The sequence below is a fragment of the Herpailurus yagouaroundi genome, unplaced genomic scaffold, assembly GCF_014898765.1.
Source record: "Herpailurus yagouaroundi ecotype Mexico unplaced genomic scaffold, PumYag 160, whole genome shotgun sequence".
NCBI classification, from domain to species: Eukaryota; Metazoa; Chordata; class Mammalia; order Carnivora; family Felidae; genus Herpailurus; species Herpailurus yagouaroundi.
Genome location: NW_024412401.1, coordinates 53,699,167 through 53,723,117, shown reverse-complemented (window position 1 = coordinate 53,723,117; position 23,951 = coordinate 53,699,167). Strand labels below are relative to the sequence as shown.

At 48.5% G+C, this 23,951-nt stretch overlaps 1 protein-coding gene across 7 annotated transcripts in view; it reads left to right on the top strand.

Annotated features, from left to right (window-relative positions):
* SETX (senataxin) overlaps window positions 1-23,608 on the top strand; it is a 65,583-nt gene extending 41,975 nt beyond the window's left edge. For 6 of the 7 annotated variants that reach the window (XM_040482718.1, XM_040482716.1, XM_040482717.1 and 3 more), the window contains 9 exons: window positions 1,446-1,517; window positions 3,442-3,591; window positions 4,657-4,764; window positions 7,545-7,732; window positions 9,443-9,535; window positions 11,194-11,358; window positions 15,155-15,253; window positions 16,542-16,629; window positions 20,433-23,608. In XM_040482718.1, the coding sequence (XP_040338652.1) occupies window positions 1,446-1,517; window positions 3,442-3,591; window positions 4,657-4,764; window positions 7,545-7,732; window positions 9,443-9,535; window positions 11,194-11,358; window positions 15,155-15,253; window positions 16,542-16,629; window positions 20,433-21,179 (1,710 nt within the window). In that variant the 3' untranslated portion in view covers window positions 21,180-23,608. The remainder of the gene's footprint in view (window positions 1-1,445; window positions 1,518-3,441; window positions 3,592-4,656; window positions 4,765-7,544; window positions 7,733-9,442; window positions 9,536-11,193; window positions 11,359-15,154; window positions 15,254-16,541; window positions 16,630-20,432) is intronic. The other variant, XM_040482719.1, reaches the window with a different exon arrangement.
* Window positions 23,609-23,951: the final 343 nt, after the last annotated feature.

Genomic DNA, 23,951 nt, shown 5'->3' with positions numbered 1-23,951 from the left:
TGACTATATTCCAATAAAACTTTATTTACAAAAACAGATGGTGAGTTGAATTTGGCCCACAGGCTGTAGTTTGCCGTCGCCTGCCGTATATTAAAGCTGTAGTGAATGGATTAGGTATCTTTCAGTTGCAAGTTAAAGAAATCCAAATTTTTTTTTTTTTCAACGTTTATTTATTTTTGGGACAGAGAGAGACAGAGCATGAACGGGCGAGGGGCAGAGAGAGAGGGAGACACAGAATCGGAAACAGGCTCCAGGCTCTGAGCCATCAGCCCAGAGCCCGACGCGGGGCTCGAACTCACGGACCGTGAGATCGTGACCTGGTTGAAGTCGGACGCTTAACCGACTGCGCCACCCAGGCGCCCCAAGTTAAAGAAATCCAAATTAGACAAAAAGGGGACTTCACTGACTCAACACGCCTAGGAACTCTGGGAGTCAGTTCAGCGAGGCTGGGTCCAGGGGCTCAGGTGATGGCATTTCTCCACCTTCCCCTTGATTTGGTTTTCTGTGTGTCAGACCTTTCTTCTCTTGGGAAGGTAAATGCCAGCATCTCTGGGCACCACCGCCCCGGCTTAGAAAACCCATAGGAAGAGAGGGGGCCGTTCTCCCGCTATCCATGCATCAGTGCCACGGAAGGCGTCCGGTTGGTCCCTGGATGTGCAAGCAGATCTCCTCCCTGTTTTCAAGGGAATGGGGGCCGTGGTTCACCAGGCCTGTGTTCTGTGCCCATCACTGTAGCCAGAGGGATCACTGGGATGCGAACCACCCAGAGATGAGGGGAGGAAAGGGCCCCAGGAGTTGCACTGCCCAGCAGACAGAGACAGCACACAGGGGACACACCAGACAGAACAATCTTGTGCATCGTTAAGCATTTGTCAGATTAACACTGCGTGGAGCTCCGGGGGCCATACCACAGAGAAATCGAAGCAGACACATTGACTACGCACAGGTCCCGGAGGAAGTACGCGTCGTGGCCTTGAGGGGCCACACAAGAGGTCAAGGCGGAGTGCAGACAGGCAGGACCTGGGCACCTGCCTCTGTTAGGGTCCGTGGGTGGGGTGCTTCGGGGGTCCTGGGCTAGGGCCGGATCGTTCCGCTCAGACCAGAAGAGCGGGGAGAAGCCGCGCGGGCGCTGGTCACGAGGGCGGCCGGACGTCCTGTCAGAGCCGCCGCCTGCCGTCGCCCTGGCTGCTCCTCTCCTCCCCGGGGCCTGCGTGTGAGGACTCGTATCAGGGGAAGGTCTCTGCGGGCCGTTGGGTGGGACGGAGCGGCCGTGAGGCCCCGGTCCCGAGGGCCGGCTCAGCGCAGCACGGGGGTCAGGACTCTGCTGGTAAAGGGAGAGCAGGTGGGGTGAGTGGGCAGTGTCGTCTGCAAGGTAAGGCAGCCAGCCGGAAAGTATTTTAAAGTGCTCAGGTTAATCTTAAAGATTGCGTTGTCATTTTTTCCAGAGGCAAGAATTAGATGAAAAAATTGCAAAAGTTTCAAAAGAGAGGCAGGAACTAGCTTCTAAAATTAAAGAGGTAAGTGGTTCACCTATAGGATTTTCCAGGTTTTTCCTTCTTTCTTCCTCTGTTTTTATGATGAATTATTTCACACAACCGATGGACTTCTCTCAGTTACATTTAAAACTTTGCTTATTATGAAAACTTTTTTTGAATATGAGAGTAGAGAAAATGGTGCAATTACGTACTTTGGCTTTTTTTTTTTTTTTTTTTTTTGCCTGAATTTCTTATTGTCACCTGAGATCTAAGAAAGGTGATGATAAATTGTCTTCTCCTTTTCTAGGTCTGGGTAGGTATTAAAAAAAACTCATTAGGTGCTCTTCTCCTTCCCCCCACTGCAAAGTCGGTTATGATAATAATCATCAGATGAATAGTCAAAGTAGACGCGAAGGTGTTTTCCTTGCTAAAGAAAATTTGTGCCCACCCAGGGATGCTAAACAAAGAAGAGGAAGAGACATCTTCTGTCCGGCTTCAAGTAGAGTGATGGCGGCTGGGGGTTTAGCTAAGAAAGTACACGCACGTGTTTGGCAGTTCTTGGCCGAAAGCTACACTCGCCATATTTGTTTTTGATCATAAGAATCCTCTGTAGCGTGTAACTTTTTCCCCAGTATTCTTTTGGATATAAAGATATCGGGGGGTGCCTGGCTGTCTCCGCCAGTGGAGCGTGTGACTCTTGATCTCGAGGTCATGAGTTTGAGCCCCACGCTGGGTGTGGAGATGACTTAAAAATAAAATCTTTTTAAAATCAACAACATTTAGATTTCTCAGAGCAAGGGATGAGCCAGATCTGTATCCTCGTCCTCAGATTTCAGCCCTAATAAACCGGTGGGGGTCGGGGAGAGCACGTCACGGCAACTGGTAACGTTACTCATGTTTTTAAGCCGAGATTTTCCCCTTGAATGTATTGTTAGCCTTCCCTCCATTGCTAAACAAATACAGTTGCACTTAGTGCATATTTCCATTAGCTGTTTGTTCACTTCGGCACAAAATGCCGTGGAAAGCTTTTTATTAAAATTGTAAACCGAGCCCCAAGTTAGTCCTCCCGAATCTACGGATGAAGTCTGTATTTGCACGTATTGTGGGGTTTGCTGCTCCCCACTTGGTTCTGTGGGCCATGGAATTAATTTCACTTGGCTGTGTTCCTCCGTGGGAGGCCGAGAGGAGAGGTGTGTGAAGGTGACAGTGCCTTCACATGTGCCCCGAGGGCCACAGCTGCCACCCTCTGAAGCTCACACACACACACACACACACACACACACACACACACACACACACACGCCTTGGGAGTCCAAGTCCGTGGCTGAGCAAGTCACGTGTCCAGGGATGAGCCACTTTATAGGAGCAGCACCAGGCTCAGCGAATCAATGATAAGAACCCTGGCTTATTAGCTTGAACGCTAAATGGTACGTGTGAGGTGTCATTCACAGTCCGGCTCCGCCCCGGTCTCTGTGCGACCGTGGAAGCAGAGTGCTCCTCATTTTCATGGGCGTCACTGTGGGTACAAGCCTTTGTGAAAGGCAGAACGACACTATACGTGCTTAACGACTAACGGAAAAATGTATCTTCTAGCTGAGTTGTGACCCCAGTTTAACTCAGATAATTGCTTCACAACTATCTCTGCGCATTCTGATACCTGCCCACATACATCTGCTGTAAGAATTGTAGTTTGCTTTGACCAAATCAAGCCTGAATAAATTTTTCCTAATGTGCTTATATCATGTTCTGAGCTTAGATTCACTGCACAGCACAGCGTTCTCTCTCTGGTGGTTTCCAATGATCTGGAACGTTCTTGCTGTTTTCTAGATCTGTGGTTCCCCCTCAGGACTCGCTGAATGTTGTTGTCACGTGATAAATGGTGGCTGTTTTACAGTAAAAGTAGGCCTACTGTCATCAAGGGTTTATAGACGGCTGAATACTGATTCACCTGTGTCTGTTGTCTTAGGTTCAAGGACGCCCACAAAAAACACAGAGCATCATCATCTTAGAGTCCCACGTCATCTGCTGCACACTGAGCACGAGTGGCGGTTTACTGCTCGAGTCTGCTTTTCGTGGGCAAGGGGGTGTCCCCTTCAGTTGTGTCATCGTCGATGAGGTCAGTGGGCAGTCGGCCGAACGGCCGTATGGCTTATGCTGGCGCTGTGCGGGCCGAGCCGGGGCGGGCGGGGAGCCGCGCTGCTTCGAGGACCCGGAGGAAACGGTCTCGGAGCGTCTGGTGTTTACCTGCCGTCGCGTGTGTGCGCGGTCTCTTGGGTTGAAATGTGCTGCTGACGGCCCCCCACAGCCTAACTGGCTTTTCCGGAATTAGGATGATAGTCTTAAGGGTGCCTGACTGGTCCCTGCCCGAGGAGTGTCTCCTCTCTGCTCGGAATAGCTCTGGCTCCCTTTCGAGGCAGTTCGCACGTAACTTTGGACAGCTCTGAGCCACAGTGTTTTCAGCTCACACCTGTGACTTGTAGTTCATTCACGGAGCAGACATTTGTTGGGCACCTACCGTTTGCCAGAATGTAGAGCCAGAAGACCGAAGACGTGGAAAACGAGCTGCAGGAGGGTTGGTCCAAGATCCGGCTTCACCAAAATGAGAGGATGGAAACGGGGGAAGTGATGACACGCTTGAAGAAGGTGTCCTCGAAGAGAAGCTTGAGTCTTGCAGATGACAAGGCCAGCTAGGAGCAAGGGAGAAGGGGGGTGGCAGGGAGAGGGGGACGCACCGCCACGCACTTCCCTCAGGCACGTGCCCGGCGAGAACAAAGAGCGCAGAACTGGGGTGTCCCACGGCTCTGGCTCGCGCTGGCTCCCCGGTGGTCGTGGCACCTGAGCCGTGCCGACCTCACGACGCGTGTGCGGCGGTTCTTTCACTCGCTGGTTTAGAGCGTTTGTGTCCGTTGTAACCATAGAAAAATCCTTTGTAACCATAGAAAAATCCTTCTCTGTTTTTCTCCGTTTATAGTATTCTTTTATTTTAATAAAAAAAAAAAAAAAAAGTCGGTACTCATCACAAGCGTCCACTCAAAAATCCTGGCTGGTATTCAGTGCAGAAGGAGAAAGTGTGATACTTTTCTGAATGTTAGAACTTTTGTGAATTTGAGAAACCGCACGGGGATAAAGAAACAGCAGAGATGATGAAGAATACCTTTTCATTCTGTACTTTCTTACCCAGGCTGGGCAGTCTTGTGAAGTGGAGACTCTTACCCCGCTCATCCATCGTTGTAACAAGCTGATCCTCGTCGGAGACCCAAAACAGCTCCCTCCCACGGTCATTTCCATGGTGCGTTTGTTTCACGTTCGTAATACTGTAAAAGGGGGGGGAGGGGGGGCTTTCTTGGATCATCATCTCCTGTTTGGAGGGAAAAGTAGGGAATGGCTAAGAAGAGAGAAGCACCGTTTGGATTTTAATAGGTAAAAGTCTGTGAAAATGTCCCTCTGTTCCTAATTGTGCTTATGTACATACGTGACCCATGCAGTGGGAGCGTCAAAGACCAGAAGACGAGAAAGACCCGTGTTCCGTGTGCATTGGGCTTTTTCTTTGGGAAACAGCGCGCAGCTATCTTAAGGGCTGTATCTGATCCATTTTAGTACATAAACACCAAAACTATAATACAAGGAAAATTTTAAAAGGAGAAGTTTCCCAACCTCCTGATTTATATTTAAATGTATGCAGATTTGAGGAAAACATTACACAGAGCACTTTAAATGTACTTTTAGAGTACACTTCCAGTTTTAGAATTCTGTGTCCTGTCGGGGGGATAAAAAATGTGCTTCTCACGTCCTCTGAAAGTGCAGCGTCAGGAAGAGAGGAAGGGGGCTCTGAACCCCGCCTGCGGGAAGGACCAGCACCTTGGCAGTGGCCTGTCTCTCCTGTTCCCTCACCAGAGAGGGCTCCTAGAAATAAATGCCCACCAGAGTTGGGATTTAATAAATGCTTTGGGTAATCTGAATAGGTGTAGACCATGGCGTTGAATTTAATAATGTTTGTGTATTTCACTAATACGTAGCTGATTTGTACAAATCTAGAGTACTGGCTGCATAAACAACCCCAGGGAACAGATCCTTCCCAAGCGTGTGTGTGCACTCGTGGAATGAAAGCGTGTGGTTTTTGTTGTCCTCATGGTGTTTTGACTTTGGAATCATTCAGAACGATAGTGCGGCTGTTTCACACCTGAGCACACTGCGCGATCACACCTGCTCTGAGTGAAGACCTGTGTCCATAGGGAAAAGCTGCTGGTGATCTTGTTCAGGGGGAGTAAGGAAGAGCCAACTCTGTACCGTGTTTCTTTTCATTTAAAGTTTATTTATGTTGAAAGCGCGAGAGAGCACGGGACGGGGAGGGGAAGAGGGAGAGAGTGGGAGAATCCCAAGCAGGCTCTGCACCGTCAGCACAGAGCCCGATGCGCAGCTCCAACTCAAGAACTGTGAGATCGTGACCTGAGCTGAAATCAAGAGTCGGTTCCGGGTGAGCCACCCAGGTGCCCCGGTTGTACTGCATTTGTTTTGAATAACACGTTATTTCACAAAGTTACTGATTAAATTCTTGATGGGCCCCAACTTTATTACCTCCTTTGGTGATTGATAAAAGCGACAGAAATGAGAAAAATCCGGCCTTTTTGTTATTGTTGCCGAAACAATGCAGCTTCTTGAGAACGATTTAGAAAATAATTACAAAGTTAACTTTCTCAACTTGCCTTTCTGTCCACCTATATTTAAGGAGAATCGTTGTGAGTGCTTTGACAGATTTTGTGGCCTATTCTCATTCGTGTCTTTCCATCAGTGTTTACTGAGTGCCAGCCTGATTCGGGCACTGTTCTAGGTGCTGGCGTTAAGACAGTGAAGAAAAGAGACAGAAATCCCTGCTTGCATTATGGAGCTGGCATCTGGGGGGGTCAGTAACTAAGTCCCTAAAAGATGGTTTGTGTGTGGTTGTATATATGTAGGGTTTGCTTTAAAGGGCCAGAAGCATTCTGTGCCAGATTGTCTTTTTTCCAGTCCAAAAAGAGATCAGGATTATCCTTCCACGTCAGAGCGTAGAAATCCACGTCATTCTGTAGGATAGACTGGGGTTTTTTTCGCAGGTATGGAAGTGGTACCTTTTTCTTTTTCCCCAGAAAGAAGATTCAAAATGAGGTTTTGGCCAGCTTGTGAAGAGAGAAACTTCTGGGGATGTGGATAAAATTGTTGAATGTCTACTAATACTAAGTTACATTAACCTCTTTAAAATCACATACAGAAGTAACCTATGATTTAGGAAGTAACGCCTTTTTTCCACCACTCTCTTGATTCGTGAACTTTGCATGCACGTCTTCAGTGCCGTGTCTTAGGCATCGCGTGTGAAGCTCCCATCTCCGTTGTCCTCGTGCATCCCGCAGAGTACATTTGCATCTAGGTTGCTTAAGACACGGTACTTATCTGTGTGATGTTGACATTAAAAAGTGGATCCCACTGGATCCCGTTGAAAAATCCCACTGATTTTCCAGGTTGTAACCCACTAACGGGTTTATGAAATCATCTTAGTAATTACTGTCAGTTGTCGGTCTTCTCCATGGGAACATCTGTTCTGTGATGCTTGAGCTAAGTCACCTTAGCAGTCTCAGCACCCCAAACTATAGTGGCTCCATGTATGTTGGATGGACGGACGGACAGATGGATGGAGAAATTGGTCTTTAAAAGGCTTGTACGATGACAGTCAATGTTTCCATTTGTGGGAGAGTCCCCTAGAAATTATTGTTAAAATCTGTGTTACAGTTCTTTGTTTCTTTTCTTACTGATTCTTTCCGGCGACCTCTGTTTACATCAAAATAGTTTCAGTTTGTGGCCACTTACAAGACCACATCTTTTTCATAAGCCGTATGTAGATTTTCTAAATGAACTTTTTTATAGTCAAGCTACATGGCTTTTCAAGGGCCGGAGTCAGAAACCTCTTCCTCTGAATTTTTTGCTTGTTGGTCATCTCAACGCCACCTAAACCTTGCCATTTCCATATTACCACTCAGTGTGTTGATGATAGTGGGAAAAGTATAAATGAATTCTTGGAAATTGGTTCCTCCCTTTCAGAAAGCACAGGAGTATGGCTATGACCAGTCAATGATGGCTCGCTTCTGCAAGCTGCTGGAAGACAGCGTAGAGCACAATGTGATCGGCAGGCTGCCTGTTTTACAGCTTACTGTTCAGTACAGGATGCACCCAGACATATGCCTCTTCCCCTCTAATTACGTTTATAACAGAAGCTTGAAAACAAATAGGTGAGTTCATTCCTTTTTTTTTTTTTTTTTAAGTTTATTGGGGGGGGGGGGGGGGGAGGAGAGAGGGGGGGAGGAAGGGAGGGAGGGAGAGAGAGAGAGAAAGAGAGAGAGAGAGAGAATATCCACATCAGGCTCCACACTCAGCACAGAGCCCTACAGGGGGCTTGAACTCACAAACCGTGAGATCATGACTTGAGCTGACATCAAGAGTCAGACACTTAACTGACTGAGCCACCCAGGTGCCCTCCGTTTATTCCTTATTGGCTTATTTTATCTGTAGGGTTAGCTGCTTAAGAAGAATAGGTATTTTGGTATGTTCTTCAGTCCTGTCATAAAAAGTGTAAAACAAAGGTTTAGTAATTTTTTTCTAATTACAAGAGCCATGTTGATTTTAGCAAATGTATGTAAACAAAAAAGAAGGGGGGAAAGATTGCCCTTATTTAGGCTACCCAGAAATAATCACTCACAGCATCTTGCTGTATCTATTTCCAATCTTTGTATTATGCCCATCTTTTTAAAAAACTTTTTCACTTTAAAATTATTTTATAGTATTTATTTTGAGAGCGAGCGCAGGTGAGGGGCACAGAGAGAGGGAGAGAGGGAATCCCAAGCAGGCTCAGCGCCGTGAGCATCGAGCGCAGCGTGGGGCTCAATCCCACGAACCGTGAGATCACGACTGAGACAAAATCAAGAGCCAGACGTGCAACTGACAGAGCCACCCGGGCACCCGACTTTTTAAATTCTTTTTTAAAAACTTTTTTTTTTTTTTTTTTAAGTTTATTTCACGAGAGCATCGGCGGGCAGGGGCAGAGGGAGAGAGAGCATCCCAAGCAGGCTCCATGTTCAGCACAGAGCCCCACGTGGGCTTGATCTCGTAAACTGAGACCATGACCTGAGCTGAAATCAGGAGTTGGACGCTTAACCGATTGAGCCACCCAGGCCCCCCCCCCCCCCACCGCCGCCTTTTTTAATCTTGGGGGGGAAAAAATCATACCATACTGTACATAGTACAGATTTTCCTTGACTTATGACGGAGGTATGTTCCTATACACATAAGTCAAAAAGGCATGTAATATACCTAACCTACCCTCCCAAGCATCCTAGCTTAGCCCAGCCTGCTGACATGTGCTCAGAACCCCTACGTTAGTCTACAGCTGGGCAAAGTCGTTTAACGCGAAGCCTGTTCTGTGATAAAGTGCTGGATGTCCCGTGTGATGCACTGAATACGGTACCGAAAGTGACAACTGGAGTAGTTGTCAGTGTAGGGGAGGTCACCCTCGTGATCGCGGAGCTGCCTGGGAGCTGCGGCTCGCTGCTCTCGTGAGAGGAGCATACAGCACGTGGCTAGCCCGGGACAGGATTCCAATTTACAATTCCCAGTGCGATTTCCACTGAAACGTATTGCTTTTGCACCACCGCAAAGTCGAAAAATTGTAAGTGGGACCATCGTAAGTCGGAGACCGTCTGTGTTCTGCGGCTTACTGTTTTCGCTCGTTGCCTCATGAGTGCTGTTTAGTCGTGGTTATCTGTAAGTGCATAGACCACGCGCCCTCGCCGAGAACAGAAATAAAATCTGTGTTTTACCTTTTGCTAAAACACATTCTGAGAAGATATCTTATCCCCAGCTTCCTCCCTGACAAAAAAATACTAATTATAATGAGAATTTTTTTCTTATAGCTTGTATTCTGAATGGTGGCTGCTTTTTTGTAGACTGACTGAAACCAATCGGTGTTCATCAGACTGGCCATTTCAACCTTACCTCGTGTTTGATGTCGGAGACGGTTCAGAAAGACGGGATAATGAGTATGTTTTCCTCCCTTGAATCCCCAGTGATGGTCCCAGAGTTGTTCTATTATTTTTGTTCATATTTATATTGAAAACATTTTCTGTGCCTCTCTCTGCCTAGGATCAGGGCACAGTCATTCTTAGGGAGCTAGGCTACTAGCTTCTCCTTTTTATCATAGATTATTAATATCTCTGTCTATACGTTTCGGCCTTGTAGTTCTTCTTAAGTCTGTAATGGGGATCGTAATCCCTACCGTGATAAGCTCTTGAGCAAATACATGCTAAGGTCACAGCTGTGAGTAGGACAGACATGGCCCCAGTGCATGGATGGCTGTTGTGATCGAAGACAAGAGGCAGTATAGATCCCTTGGATGAAGGTGGGAGACAGAGGGTGAACGACCCCTCACGTGTGGGATTGTCAGTAAGGGAGCACGTTCCAGGCAGTCTGTGAGTGACAGAAAGGATTGGTGGCTGGTAAGCAGTAAAAACTTCAAAGGAGTCAGGGCTTACGAGGAAATAAGAGAGTAATAGTCTAAAGGCTGCGTTTGTCAGCACAGGGCCTATCTAGAAGTAAGGAGAAATAGAAATGCCACCTCTGTGTCACCGAGAGCGCCGTAGAGAAGGTGACATCCTCAGTAAGAACGAGGCAGTAAGCCACCGAGGAGGGGGGAGGGGACATTCAGCGAAGAAGTTAAGAGAGACAGAGAAGCAGTTGGCCACAAGTAACGTGGAGGTGAAGGTCATAGAGGAACGTTGGCCTGAGAGGTGAATGACGAAAATAAGGACTTCAGAGATGGAAGAGAAGGCTGGCTGACTGGGTTTTCGGTCAAGTGAGCCTAGAAGTTAAGAACATGAGGATTAAAGGCCCTTAAACTGAGACCTTCAGGCAGCTTCAGGTGCAGTGCAGTTGTTCTGGAATGGGAGTGAAGGGGTGCATGTCGTTTGGGAAGTGAGCTGGGAGTGCAGGGGGAGGCCACTGCGGACGCACCCCCGGGCTGCGTCCTGTTCAGTCCGCGTGGACGGCGGCCCCTGGCCGTGGGTGCGAGCTCCGCACAGCCAGTGCTGGGGAGTGAAGGAAGACGATCCCGTCTAGAGCGCTGGTCTCAGTGTGTGCAAATTCTTTTTTTTTCTTTCTTTTAAGTTTATTTATCTTGAGGGAGGGGGGGGGCGCGGGGCAGAGAGCGGGGGAGAATCGCAAGCAGGCTCCGTGCTGTCAGGGCGGAGCTCAGCTCGGGACAGAACCCACGACCCTGGGATCATGACCGGAGCCAAAACCAAGAGTCAGATGCCCAACCGACCTAGCGACCCAGGCGCCCCCAGACAGTAGATGCTTAGTGCTAGCTCTTTACTGTTCCTGTCTTGGTTACTGTCAATACTTCTTACTGTTGCTGTCCCTGTTTTGACAGATGAAGAGATCGGTGAGTAAGCTTCAGGTGACATCACACTCTTCGTCCTCATAACTTCCTGTTTCACTGGGTGGTTGTATATCTTCAAGGGTACCATATTGATGGTCATTGTAACAGCCTCTTTGAGCCACTGATGACTGAGCAAAGGTCAAAGCTACCTTCCTGCCCTTCACTCTAGCAGAAAACAAAGTGGGACTGAAGCTAGCAGTTGGACTGCTATTAGTTTTGATGTGTTTTGTTTTGTTTTGTTTTGTTTTTCATCTTATTTAGCTCATATATAAATGTTCAAGAAATAAAACTGGTAATGGAAATAATTAAACTTATTAAAGACAAAAGAAGGGATGTTACTTTCCGGAACATTGGCATAATAACCCATTACAAGGCTCAGAAGACGATGATTCAGAAGGATTTGGACAAAGAGTTTGATAGAAAAGGGTGAGGCATCTATATTTTTACAGATATTTCCAGGTTTTCGGTTGAATTAGAAAGAAGAAAGAGGGGATAAAAGGAAACCTAACTCTAGGGAATGGTCTCAGGCTGTGGTAGGATAGCAGGAGGAGACTCACGGGCTGGCTTGGGTCACGCTGGGTAGGGAACGCTCACCCTCCCAGCCCCGCAGACCAGTCAGTACCTCCTGCTGCTGGCAATGTCCTCCCCACCACAACTGGCAGTGGAACCGACTGAGAAACCCTCCAGGCCTTTTCCTTTAGTTCCCGGGACTTGTTGACCTGAATTGTAATTCTAGTAGGATTCATGAAGTAACACTTGCACTTGGGATAAAGTATTTAACCCTTTACATGCCTTTATGTACAGGGTGAAGATCGTGTTTTTGTCTCATTGGAAATCCATTAACTCAAACATTTCTTAATCTAGAAACACACAAGCTTACCAAAATTGGCTCTAGAAAAAATAGAAAATTTGAACAGACCTGTAAAAAGAGATGGAATTAGTGGTCAGGCTCTTTCCAGCAAAGAAAAACCCAGGACCAGGCTTCACTGGTGAATTCTGCCAGACATTAAGATAAGAATTAACACCAATCCTTCTCAGACTCTTCCAAAAAATAGAAGAGGAGGGAAGACTTTCTAACTCATTTTATGAGGCCAATATTACCATAATACCAGAGCCACGGAAAACATCACAAGAAGAGAGAAACTACAGGCCAGTATCCCTTATGAATATGGATGTAAAAATCCTCAACAAAATAATGGGAACTGAATTCAGCCGCATATTTTTTTTTTTTTTTAATTTTTTTTTTTTTCAACGTTTATTTATTTTTGGGACAGAGAGAGACAGAGCATGAACGGGGGAGGGGCAGAGAGAGAGGGAGACACAGAATCAGAAACAGGCTCCAGGCTCTGAGCCATCAGCCCAGAGCCCGACGCGGGGCTCGAACTCACGGACCGCGAGATCGTGACCTGGCTGAAGTCGGATGCTTAACCGACTGCGCCACCCAGGCGCCCCCAGCCGCATATTAAAAGGAGTATACACCAAGACCATAGTGGGATTATCTCATATTAAAAGGAGTATACACCAAGACCATAGTGGGATTATCTCAGGAATGCAAGGTTGGTTCAGCATACAAAAGTCAATCTGTGTGATCTACCATACTAACAGAATAAAGGGAGAAAACCTACACGATCGTCAGAATAGATGTAGAAGGAGCATCAGACTTTCGTGATAAAAGCACTCAACAAACTAGGACTAGAAAGGAACTTCCTCGACCTAATAGAAGGTGTCTATGACATGCTTGATGGTCAGACTGAGTGCTGTGCCGCTAGGATCAGGAAGGGTGCCTGCTCTTGCTACGTTTGTGCAGCATGGTTTTAGAGGTCCTAAGCAGGATAATTGAGCAAGAAAAAGAAATTAATTAATTAATTTGTATTATACGAGAGCTAAAACTATCCCTTTTCATAGTTGGCCGGACCTACTATGTAGAAAACCCTAAAAATCTACATAAGCTCTCCATTCTAACAGGTGAGTTCAGCCAAGTCGTAGATGCAGGATCAGCATACAAAAATCCGTTGCGTGTGTGCGCAGTAGCGGCTAGCCATCTGAAAAGGAAATCTAAAAAACAATTCTGTTTATAGTGGAGTCAAAAAGGATAAAATATTTAGGAATCGAAAAGCACAGAGTGGTGAAAGCAGTTAACACCTAGGTAAGTGGAGAGGCATTCTGTGTCTGTGGATCAGAAGACTTCGTGTTGTGAAGGGGACGGCGCCCCCCAGAGTGATCTACAGACTCCCCCTCAATTCTGCCGTCTCTGCCAGAATTGCAGCTGCCTATTGTGTGAAAATGGCCAAGCTGAACCTAAAATTCCCGTGGAGATGCCAGACACCGCGATTATATTGAACAAGAATACTGTTGGGGCTCATGCTTCCTATTTCAAGACTTACTACAGAGTCAGTTATCAGAACTGGTGCGGTCCTAAGGGTAGACCTGTAAACCGGTAGACTAGAATTGGGAGTTCAGAAATAAACCCGCGCATTTACGGCCAGTGGGTTTTCAACAAGGGGGCCCAGGCCATTCCTCGGGGAAACAAAATGGTGCCGGACCAACTGGACCTCCACCTGCAAGAGAATGAGTTTCGAACCTCGTCTCCCGCTCCATAATGAACTCAAAGTGGAGTAGAGCAGGAAATCTAAGAGATGAAATTATAAAACTTGGAACAAAGGTATAAGTCTGTATGACCTCAGATTAGACAATTTTCTGGTATGATACCCAAGCACAAGTCACCAAAGAAAGAATAGATAAATTAGACTTGATAAAAATTAGAAACTTCTGTGTCAAAGTACACTACCAAAAAAGGGAAAAGACAGCCCACAGAGTGGGAGAAGATACGGATGGTTCCTGACTTACCATGGTTTGACTTAGAATTTTTCAGCTTTCTGATGGTGTGATAGCAGCACACATTCAGTAGAAGCTGTACTTCAGGTTTTGAATTTGGTTTTTTCTCCCCCGGGGACCGGTGTGCGGTACGATCCTGCCTCGTGATGCTGGGGAGCGGCGAGCCGCAGCGCCCGCTCAGCCCCACGGTCCCGGGGGTGAACCGTGACACAACCGTTCTGTACCTATCACAGTGCAGTGGTCAGTAAATTACGTAAGATAACCTAGCACTTTATCAGGAAGTGGGCTTTGCCCAACTGTAGGCAAACGTGAGTGTCCTGAGCCTGTTTGAGGCTGTCCAGGCTAAGTTCCGGTGTTCAGTAGGTTAGGTGTAACAAATGCATTCTCAACCTAAGGTATTTTTAACTTCTGATGGGTGTATTGGGATGTGACCCCATCCTAAGTCAAGGAAAGTCTACTTGCACATCCTGTATCCGATGGGTCTCCTATCCGGAGTATAGAAAGAACTCCCACAACTCGGTAACAAACGGTTGAGTCATCGGATTTTTTTTTTTTTTTAACGAGCGAAGGCTTTGAATAGCGTTTCTCAGAAGAAGATTGTGACCGAATGGTCAACCAGCACGGGAAAGATGTTGCACCTCGTTTGTCACTAAGGGAAATGCACATCGAAACCACAGTGAGATACCCTTTCACCCACCTAAATGATGACGATGATGATAATAATAGATAATAACAGAGTTTGAACAAGGACGTTGAGAAATTGGAGCCCTTATGCTTTGCTGGGAAGAGTGTAAAATGGTAGATCACTGTGGAAAAACAGTTTGGCGAGTCCTCAAAAAGTTAAGCATAGAATTACCAAGCGACCGAGCAGCTCCCCTGCTAGGTATGTGCCCAAAAGAACGGAGAAGATGTTAGCACGAAAGCTGGTACGTGAATGTTCACAGCAACGTTACTCGTAACGGTCAAAAAGAGCAAACAAGCCAAACGTCCCTCAGTTGTAAATGGATCGATGGCGGTGAAAGAAGCCAAGCGGGAAGGGCCACGCATTTTATGATTCCGTTTGTGTGAAATTACCAGACAGAAAGTAGGTTGGTGGTTGCCAGGCCTGGAGAGCGGGAGAAATCGCGAGGGACTGACTGCCAACGGGCACGAGGGGTGGAAGTGTCGTGGCGGAGGCAGACGGAGGTGGTGGTTGTACAACATAGCGGGTACTGAGCACCACGGAGTGCTGTACTTTAGAACGGGGAATTTTACGCTCCGTGAATCCGGTTTCGGTAAAAAAAAGAGAACCGTGAAAAAAAGCTTTTGCAGAACACTGCCGTGTAAACGTGTGCGTTTCGTGATGAGCTTCCTTTTTCCAACGAGCCTGTTTCTCTTTTGCAAATAGGCCGGCAGAAGTAGATACCGTGGACGCGTTCCAGGGCCGCCAGAAAGATTGTGTTATCGTCACGTGTGTCAGAGCAAATGCCATGCAAGGCTCCATTGGGTGAGTAACTCTCGTCACTGCCTTGTCACTGGTCTGTAGTCTCGAGCCAGATCTGTTTCCGACCACCGTCGGGGAATACCGTCGTTTGCTCCCTCGGCCTTTATAAAGCCGTGCGTAACGTCGTGAAGGTTTCCCTCCTTCGGTTGCGTGAAGTCGATCCGCTGTCTGGTGTGCTGCTCTTCGTACCTCGTGTGTTAACCTGTGTCCCGGTGGCAGTCTGTCCTTTCCCTCCGAAGAGTGCCCTCGATCTTGGACCGGGGGCAGTTTGCAGGGGGCTTGCTCCTCTCCAGGATGGGTCATGGAGTGGTTTTCCGTCTTCGCTGTGTTTTCGTGCTTTGGCCAAGTTTGTCAGCCTTAACTCCTGTGGGTTTACTCACTAAAGAGGCCCAGGACACTGTGACGGTTGAGAGAAAACTCCCCCGAGTCTTGGAGCCCTGAGACTCCTGTGTAGTTACTTTTTTCCTTCTTTTGAGGAGGTGAAAGTTCCAGATTGTACAGATATGTTGACTTGGTCTGAAAGAAAACAGTAACGTAAGTAACGGTGACGTACGCTCTCCCTGCCCCGTTTGGAGAGAGTCTGCACGCACACACGGGGGCCTGGTGTCTCTGGACCATCCTGTTAGCGGTCCGCTCTCTCCCGGCTCACTGGAAAGTTCACCTTGTTCGCATGGCAGTTCTGTTCCTTCTGAGCTCCCCTAGATCTGTTGGTACGTTTGTCTGAGACTTGTGTGTTTGTGTACTGGCTCCACGACATTTGAGTGATTTCAGATACATTTAAATGAAGAGTCACTGGTAAAGGAGCGCCCGGGTGGCTGTCTGTTAAGCGTCCGACTCTTCAGCTCAGCTCACATCTTGATCTCGGGGTCATGAGTTCAAGCCCCGTGTTGGGCTCCGCACTGGGCACGAAGCCTACTAAAAAATGTGTTTTTTTTTTTTTAATTTTTAAAAATAATAACTGATCTAGTATTGTATTTTTAGGGTGTTTCTAAGGCTTAAGAATGACACTGTTAAAACTGCCAGTATCTCCTCCAAGTGAGACTAGGAGATTGACCGATGCACCACTTGGGAGGGAAAGCTCCGGATATTTTGTTTATTGTTTTTGATGGAAGTTTCTTATTTGCCGGGGACCCTATGTTGGGAAAAAGGAGAAAACCACATCACGTTAAAGGAGGAGAAGGAGCCCGAGAAAAGCTGTCTGATGTGTGTGTCTGTGACTCACCTGCACTCACATGCTAAGTCTTTCTGCAAAAAAAATTAATTTTTTTTTTTTTTTTTTTTTACCACTTAGATTTCTGGCAAGTTTGCAAAGATTGAATGTCACCATTACACGAGCCAAGTACAGCCTCTTCATCCTTGGACATTTAAGGACCTTGATGGTAGGTGCATTCCTGGGACCAGAGGACTCCAGAGCCTGCCCATGGTTAACTGAGGCTGGCTCGAGGTTTCGTTTTTATTTTCCATCAAAATGCAAGTGATCGCAGGGTTACGGAATAATGAGCCTCTTCCCCCTGGTGGTTCTGCGCTCCAGCAGCTTCTGCCTGGGTGCTGACTGCTCACCCTGCCCCGGTCCAAGGCCCAGGTACCCGTGGTCTGTTCTCAAGATGACCTTTTTCAAAAAGAAGAAAGAAGTCTCCCATCCGGGGACTGTTGAGATAGTAAATCCATACGTGAAGTGCTTGGACAGCTGTGGGCACTTAGCAGACACTCAGCTCACCTGGTTGTTACTGGCCCAGCTTAAGGCCAGCGGGAGGGAACTGGCGAGCGCGCGCGGGTCCTCCCTCCTGTGTGCCGCGCGCTCCGTGTCCCCCGGGCGGGGGCCGTGGCGGAGCCCCTCTAGGAGAGGCGGCAGGTCTGCGTCCGTCCGTGGTGGACGGTGAGCGCGGCCTCATTCGGTGATGTCACGGCCCAGGAAAGCAGATGCTTGCTGCCTGTCTCCTTAGGGGTAATAGCTTCGGACTTGTCCAATTTCAGTGTCTAACACGGTCGTTGGTTATCGTAGGAGTGGAGCCAACTCATTCGGTTTTTTTTTTTTTCCCCGGTTTTCCCCCTACTTTCCGGCTTAGTGCCACCAGAGGGCATTCCGACGCTGTCTTGCCCGTGTACTTCTTCCCTGCGTCTGTGCTTTTCAGGTTTTCTTGTTTGGGTGCCCCGTTGAAAGAATTTTTGAAAGCTGCCGGTACCACCTGTTTTTAAGTCGCTATGAGAAACTTGTTAGAAGTTTAACTAAAGATTTTGTTTCTAGCATGTTCTAAATCCCGACATGGTGAAATAACTATTAAAAATAAATCTTTACGTTGCTCTTAAAAGCGTCCTGCAGGACAGATAGCCGTAGGACTCTCTTTGCTTTTGAAATTGAATTTCCACTTGTACTTGTTTAGGATAAGATTCAGTGGGGCATATATTTTTGTAATTGTCTCACTATTATATCTCTCTGCCACGAACATTTATACGTAAGCTGGAAGTTTGAAAAACATTTTCATAACTCAGGAGACTGTGTGAAGCGTGAACTTCTCTGTACTTTGTTCGCAACTTCCTGTGAATCTACAGTCACCTCAAAATAAAAGGTTTTTTGTAGAATTATTTTTCCTGGGACCGTAAGGATCTAAGTGTGAAAACGGGATTTCTTATCAGTTGGTTGACCTATTACTATTTTTAGTAATAAATTTTTTGAATCTCGGCGGTGTTTAAACCTGGAAGGCAGCATGGCACTTGTGTTGTGTATGCCCTGATTAAAGGAGCCTCTGTGGGCTCCCCCATTCCCACCGCCCCCTTCTGTTTGGCACCCAGGAGTTTGTGCCCTGGCAGTGCGGCCTGCGGTCGGATGACCGGGCAGGACAGAGTCCGGGCAGGAGGGCCCCGAGAGCGCGTGGGGGAGGTCTTCACTCTGGGAAGCCAGCGCCGTAAAAAGATGGAGAAAGAATACAGTAAAAAAAGTCCCAGTTTGTCACTTGGGTTTTTCCAACTTAACTTCCGCAGTCCTTGGAGCCTTTTTCCTATGTTTTTGTTTCTGTTTTTGTTTTTTATGCTTACCCCAGTTTTCCTTCTGGAAACAGAACCAATGACGAAGGCACTTGGTTTTCTCTGAGAAACCAAGAGTGATAGCCCTTACTCAGAACCGTTTTTGTGCTCTCAGAATCCGATTAAACACCACCTTTAGGTTCCGTAGACGTGGCAGAGACAGCAAGACCATCTGCTTCGTGTCACACCTGTGTTTCGGCCACAGGGTGAGCATCTCTGGAGCTCTCCGGAGCGAGAAAGAGATCCGAGCGGCGGAGCCTGGCTCGCGGGCCTGCGTGGTGTGCGCCGGCCCCGGCCTTGCGTGTTCCTGACGCGGCCCTTCGAGGGTAACGAGATGCTGTGAGGTCAGCATGGATACTGCGGTTCGTCAAATCCAAGAAGCCATTATGACATAAGTCGCTAGTTTATGTGCTACTGTTAGGCTGTGACGCTTTATTTCCACTTAGAACTTTTATATTTATTAAACGAACCCTTCTAGTCTTGTTTAGACAGACGTAGGTCACTCTTGTTTGCACAAAAGAGAAAAAATACAGACAAGATGAACAGGTTGAGAGATCCCTAAAAGTATTTCACCTTCCGAGTCTGGCGCTACGTAACCATTTCCCGGGTCACAGTCACGTGGCCTCGCTGACGCACAGGCCGTGCCCCTGTGCCCTGTGCCATCGGAAGGCGTTCCCTAAGGGTACCCCCCACGGTCTCCGGGGTTCTCCACCAGCCCCTGGTCTCCGTTCTCCAGGAGTTGATGCTGGTTCTTTTTTGTCTCATCAGAACATTTCTGTGGCTAGGTTTTCAGGCAAGAGCTGGGAGTCCTTCTTCCTTCAGGTGGTTTATTGACTGAAAGTCGAGGGGTCGTGGTTGCCTAGCCAGGAATTCCTCTAGGATTAGTTACTCGGAGACTGCGCCCTGGCTGGTAGGCACCCCCGACTCACGAATGGTAAAATGTGAACACGGTGTGCGTTTCAAGTGAAATAAAACAACGTTCCTATTTTACAGATGAGGAAACAGGCCCAGAGAGGCCCGCTTGACCCAGGTCATGCAGCCAGTTAAAATTGCTGCCCTCCCCCACCTTTATGAATAGGATGGGAGCCCCCGCGAGGACAGTGGACAGTGGACAGCTGTGCTCTTTGCCCTCCTCCTCTCGCTCCTTCTCTTCTCCCTCCTTCCTCATCGCCCTCCTCTTCCTCCTCCGCTTCTCCTTCCCCTCCTCTCCCCCCCTCCCCCTTCCTCCTCCCTGTCCTCCCCCTTCCCCTCTTTCCTCCTCTTCCTTCTATTCCTCCCCCTCCCCCTCCCCATCCTCTTGCCCCTCCCCCTCCTCTTCCCTCCAGGCTTTGTGTTTTTTCCTCTCATGCACGCTCCTCTTTCTAAGGATGCCCACATTCTAATAACTGTAAAGCAGCAATTGATTGCCAAGCCAGGTCTAACAGGAAGTGAGGAGGATGCATGCTGGTGGGTTTTCTTCTCCTTAGGTGTGCGTCTCATAACTTGAGCTCCTCCAGGAAGGTGGGAAAAATCTGTGGAATAGTTGTCTCAGTGGATGAAGATGGTTTAGCCCCTTTGGAGTCCAGGAGGCCTTTGAGAATTCAGTGGCAGCTATGGGCCTCTTTCTAGAATAGTCACATGCACCCCAAAGTTAGGGCTTTCTGGCACCAAGCTTTCCTGCTCCAGCATATGAGCCTTTCGAGAAGCAGGCAAGACTCTAGATCAACAGTGTCCGAGGAACTTTCCGGGATGACAGAGCTGTTCGGTGCCCGCACCATCCAGTCACTAACCACGAGGCACATGTAGCCACTGAGCACTTGAAATGTGGCTGCTGCAACTGAGGAAGTGCATTTCTTATTTAATTTAATGTAATTAATTGAAATTTAAATAGCTCCTTGTGGCTGCTGGCAACTGGTACGGTCTGTGTAACAGCCAGTGACCACACGGCACCAGTAACGTGGTAAAATGGGGGAAGTTCTTTCTTATAGGCGGTGACCAGGGCTCTTTTCTGATAACATGGCTTCTTTCTGTGTCTGGACTTCTCTTTCCTTTAGTGGATTCTTGAGAGCCTAGTCATGAAGTGAATTTATTGTTGTTCAGAAATGAAAGAAATCTCATGCTTCCCAAGCATATGAGAGTTTTGGGGGGGGCGTGTAATTGTCTCTCCCTTGTCTGTTTCTAGGACAATCAGCACTGGAATCACCTGATTCAGGATGCACAGAAGCGGGGTGCCATTGTCAAGACGTGCGACAAAAACTACAGGCACGACGCAGCCAAGATTCTGAAACTCAAGCCCGTCCTGCAGAGAAGTCTGACTCACCCGCCCACCGTGGCCCCGGAGGTGGCCAGACCCCAGGGTGGCTTGCCCAGCAGCAAGCCAGACGGTGAATGTGCCAAGACGTCTTTCCCTTCCTCCCTGTATCACGTGCCTTCTAGCTGTAAGGAATCCACTGGTGCTGTTACCACCAAGGACCCTGAAAGACCTCCTATTCAGGACCGGCTTCGGGACCCACGACTGCTTAGGAGGCTGGGCATAGACCCCGAAGCCAAAGGGACGTGCCCGAGGGATCCGCAGCCCCTGAGCCCCCAGCATCCTGGGGCCACGCCTCCCTCGGGGGAGCCAGGCTTCCCTCTGAGTCACCAGGACCCGGGTGGTGCCCAGCTGTCCACCGCCAGAGGGACCACGCTGAGCAACCAGAACCCTCCCGTGCAGTGGGAGCCTCCAGCTGCCGGTACGGATGTCTCCGCGAGTAAAAGAGCATGTGACTGGGAAGGAGGGCTCAGCCGCAGGAGAGAGACCAGGGCTTTCAGCGAAGGGGACCGGGAGACGCAGAGCCCTGAGAGCCGTCACCCGAAGAGGCGCTCCGGCTGGGACAACAGGAGACTGGAGGAGGAAGACAGTGGTTCCAAGAGAAGAAAGTTTTTATAGTAAAGCCAAGTGACAGAGATGGTCAGCCCCAGCATCATCGCAGACTTAAGATGACCACTAATGGGACTGTCCAGATCCGATTATTTTTGTCCTTAAAGGAGTTTGTGTGCTGTTGGAAAACACGGAAAACGTATCCTAACACCTGAACCTCTCGGTGTCTTTGATATCTTTTGTCAGCCGCAAAAGCTGTCGAGGGCGTTTGTGTGTCCGTTGTATTGTCCTTGAAGACTTAAAACGTTGATCTCTTGTTGTTGTATAGTGAGGGAGACTGGAGTGGATGGTGTAAAAGTTGAAGTGTACATTTGTATAGCAAATAACAAAATCCTTTTACAATGTAATCTAGTAGACCGTTTTTCTTTTCCCTGCTTAAAATGTTGCTCATTTCCAACAGAACAAACTTTATATCTAAAAAAAATCAAAAGGGGCAGGAGGAGGAGGAGGAGGACAGGCCCTTTCAAACATCGTTATGGCAAGACAGACCTCTTCGGCCCGGGGAGTCTGCAGTAAGCTCAGTTAATGCTGGTGGGTCAGATGTCTCTAGTTCTATTTTAAAAAAAACAAGTGGAGTCTCCTGGGGGAACCTTCAGGAAGCAGAGCTACGTTAGGTGAAGTTCTGCTGATGTTGGGTGTTTTTAGATGAGGCTCCTTGGCACAGAATATTACGTTTCTCTGATGAGTTCGTCTACCTATTTCAGGGAGCACATGGGTTTCGAGCTAAAATTCTGAGTTCCCCTTGAGATAGAAGAATACGAAATGAAAGAATCATTCTTGAGATACCATTCAGATGCCCCCCAGCGTATTGTGAGCATCCCGGAACCGGTGGGTTACAAGTCCAGTGGTCGTCAGGTGCCGGATCAGTGCACGGGAGGACCCTGGAAGAGCCACCGAGGCTCGGGTGTGAAAGCTTGCCGGTTGCCGGGAGAACCCGACCAGTTTGTTTTGGGGGGAGCGTGAGGAACTGCCTGTTACTGCCTGTTACTCCCCCCCCCCCCCCCCCCCGGGGATTCTGGTCACTAACCGGGCAGCCTGGGACCCGAGAGGGCAGGCCAGATAGAATATTGTGGGCAGGAAATCCCTCTCTTTGAAAAGAGAAGGAGAAGAGTGCAGACGTGTGAGGTTGAGACCCAGGAAGAGAGCGGACAGGTTTCCTGTGAGCTCTGGGGCCCGCGTGACCTGCTGCCAGTACATCAGTGCGGCAGGATCATCTGATCGGAGGGGATGGTGCTGTTGTGGAGGGGGGTGCCGTGGCGAGCGGACGTTTGTCTGGACAAGGGAGGCCTGTCTGACCGCAGGGTCAGACGTGAGGGTGCACGGTAGCGAGTGACACTCGCCTAGCAGCCCGTTAGCTACTTTGGGGAGGAGACCAGACCCCTGGAGATCCACATGCACCATTTAAAATGCTGTCCTCTGCTTTTTAAGCCAAGGGGGCTTTGTGTCAGAACTTCTACTGAAACTGGTTGTTTAAGAGCTTTAAAACATCTGCCAGAAGTTTTAAACCTGCCTTCTGTGACCCACGTCCCGCCCAGCGGGGTCCAGACGGCTGCTGGTGTTGGGCCAACACTCCTGGCCCTGGGCATGTGCTCCGTCCCCCGTTGGTGGGCGAGACACTTGTCCTTGGCCACGCGGTGTCGGAAAGCGCAGGGTGTGGGGTGCAGGGCGAGCCCCACCCCGTCTGAGTCAGGGGCTCTGTAGGCTTCCCGCATGTGCCTTTGGCACGAAACCTCATTGTTAGTTTGAGTTCACTTTGCTGCTATCTTGTAAGATGCCTCGTTGAGCGGATACTTGGTGGTGACGATTTAAAGGGTCGAAGCACTCCGTCGGCTCCTAAAAGGCGTGACAGTGACAGGCAGAGCTGGGGCCAGGAACTTCTCCCTCTGCTGGTGCAGCACAGAAATGAAGAGAGCAGTGCTCCCAGGCCAAACCCGGGCGGTGCTCTCTCCTGGGGCCCAGCGTTAACACCCGTCCTGGCGCTGTGCTCTTCTGCTGGTTCGCCACCCACCCAGCCTGTGTCCTGACAGCCCCTCCCTGGGAACACAGCCCCGCCTGATCCCGCATTTGAAACTGTTTGTTGTTCTGGTTGGTAAAAATGTCGGCATAAATCATTTCATACGGGCGCCTCTCTGGTGGTGGCGGTCAGAACGGTGTCGTTCTCGCAGAGTGAAAAATACGGCTGTTTTCTTTGTCCTTGCCGTGGCGTTGGAAGGAAGTGCCCCGTTTTCTTTCCGTGTTCATTCTCTCACCACGAATATATCCTACTCAAACGCTTGTTTTGCCTCTTTGTATACAGTCTTCCTTGGCTTTACTGTGCATGGTTTATTTGGTGAATATATTTTCATGTATTACCAGGAGCAGATTTGATAAGTACATGTGAATAACCTCCTGTAAATGAATTTTGTAACAAAAATGCACTAAACTATTTTCTAAAATTAGCCGTGTAGACGATAATTTTTGGCTGCAGCTTTGATAATTCTTTCTAATGCTCTGAATTCATAGCTGGGACTCGGTGAACAGTAACCCTCTGGTCTTTGTGAAAACACACCTTTGAAGAGAAAAGGGTGAAATTAAACGTGGAAATAAGAAAACTGGCCTGAGTTAGGAGCTACATATGACGGGGTCAGGTGCAGTGTCCTAACCAGCGTGCTTTGGGTCACTGGATTTGTCTTAGGTGGAAATTACTGCCGGGGGGTGGGGGGGTGGGGTGGGGGGGGATTTGCTTTACGCAGGCCTGTTCTCCAGCCCCCTTCCCCCACCCCCACCCCGGCTCTCTGTGAA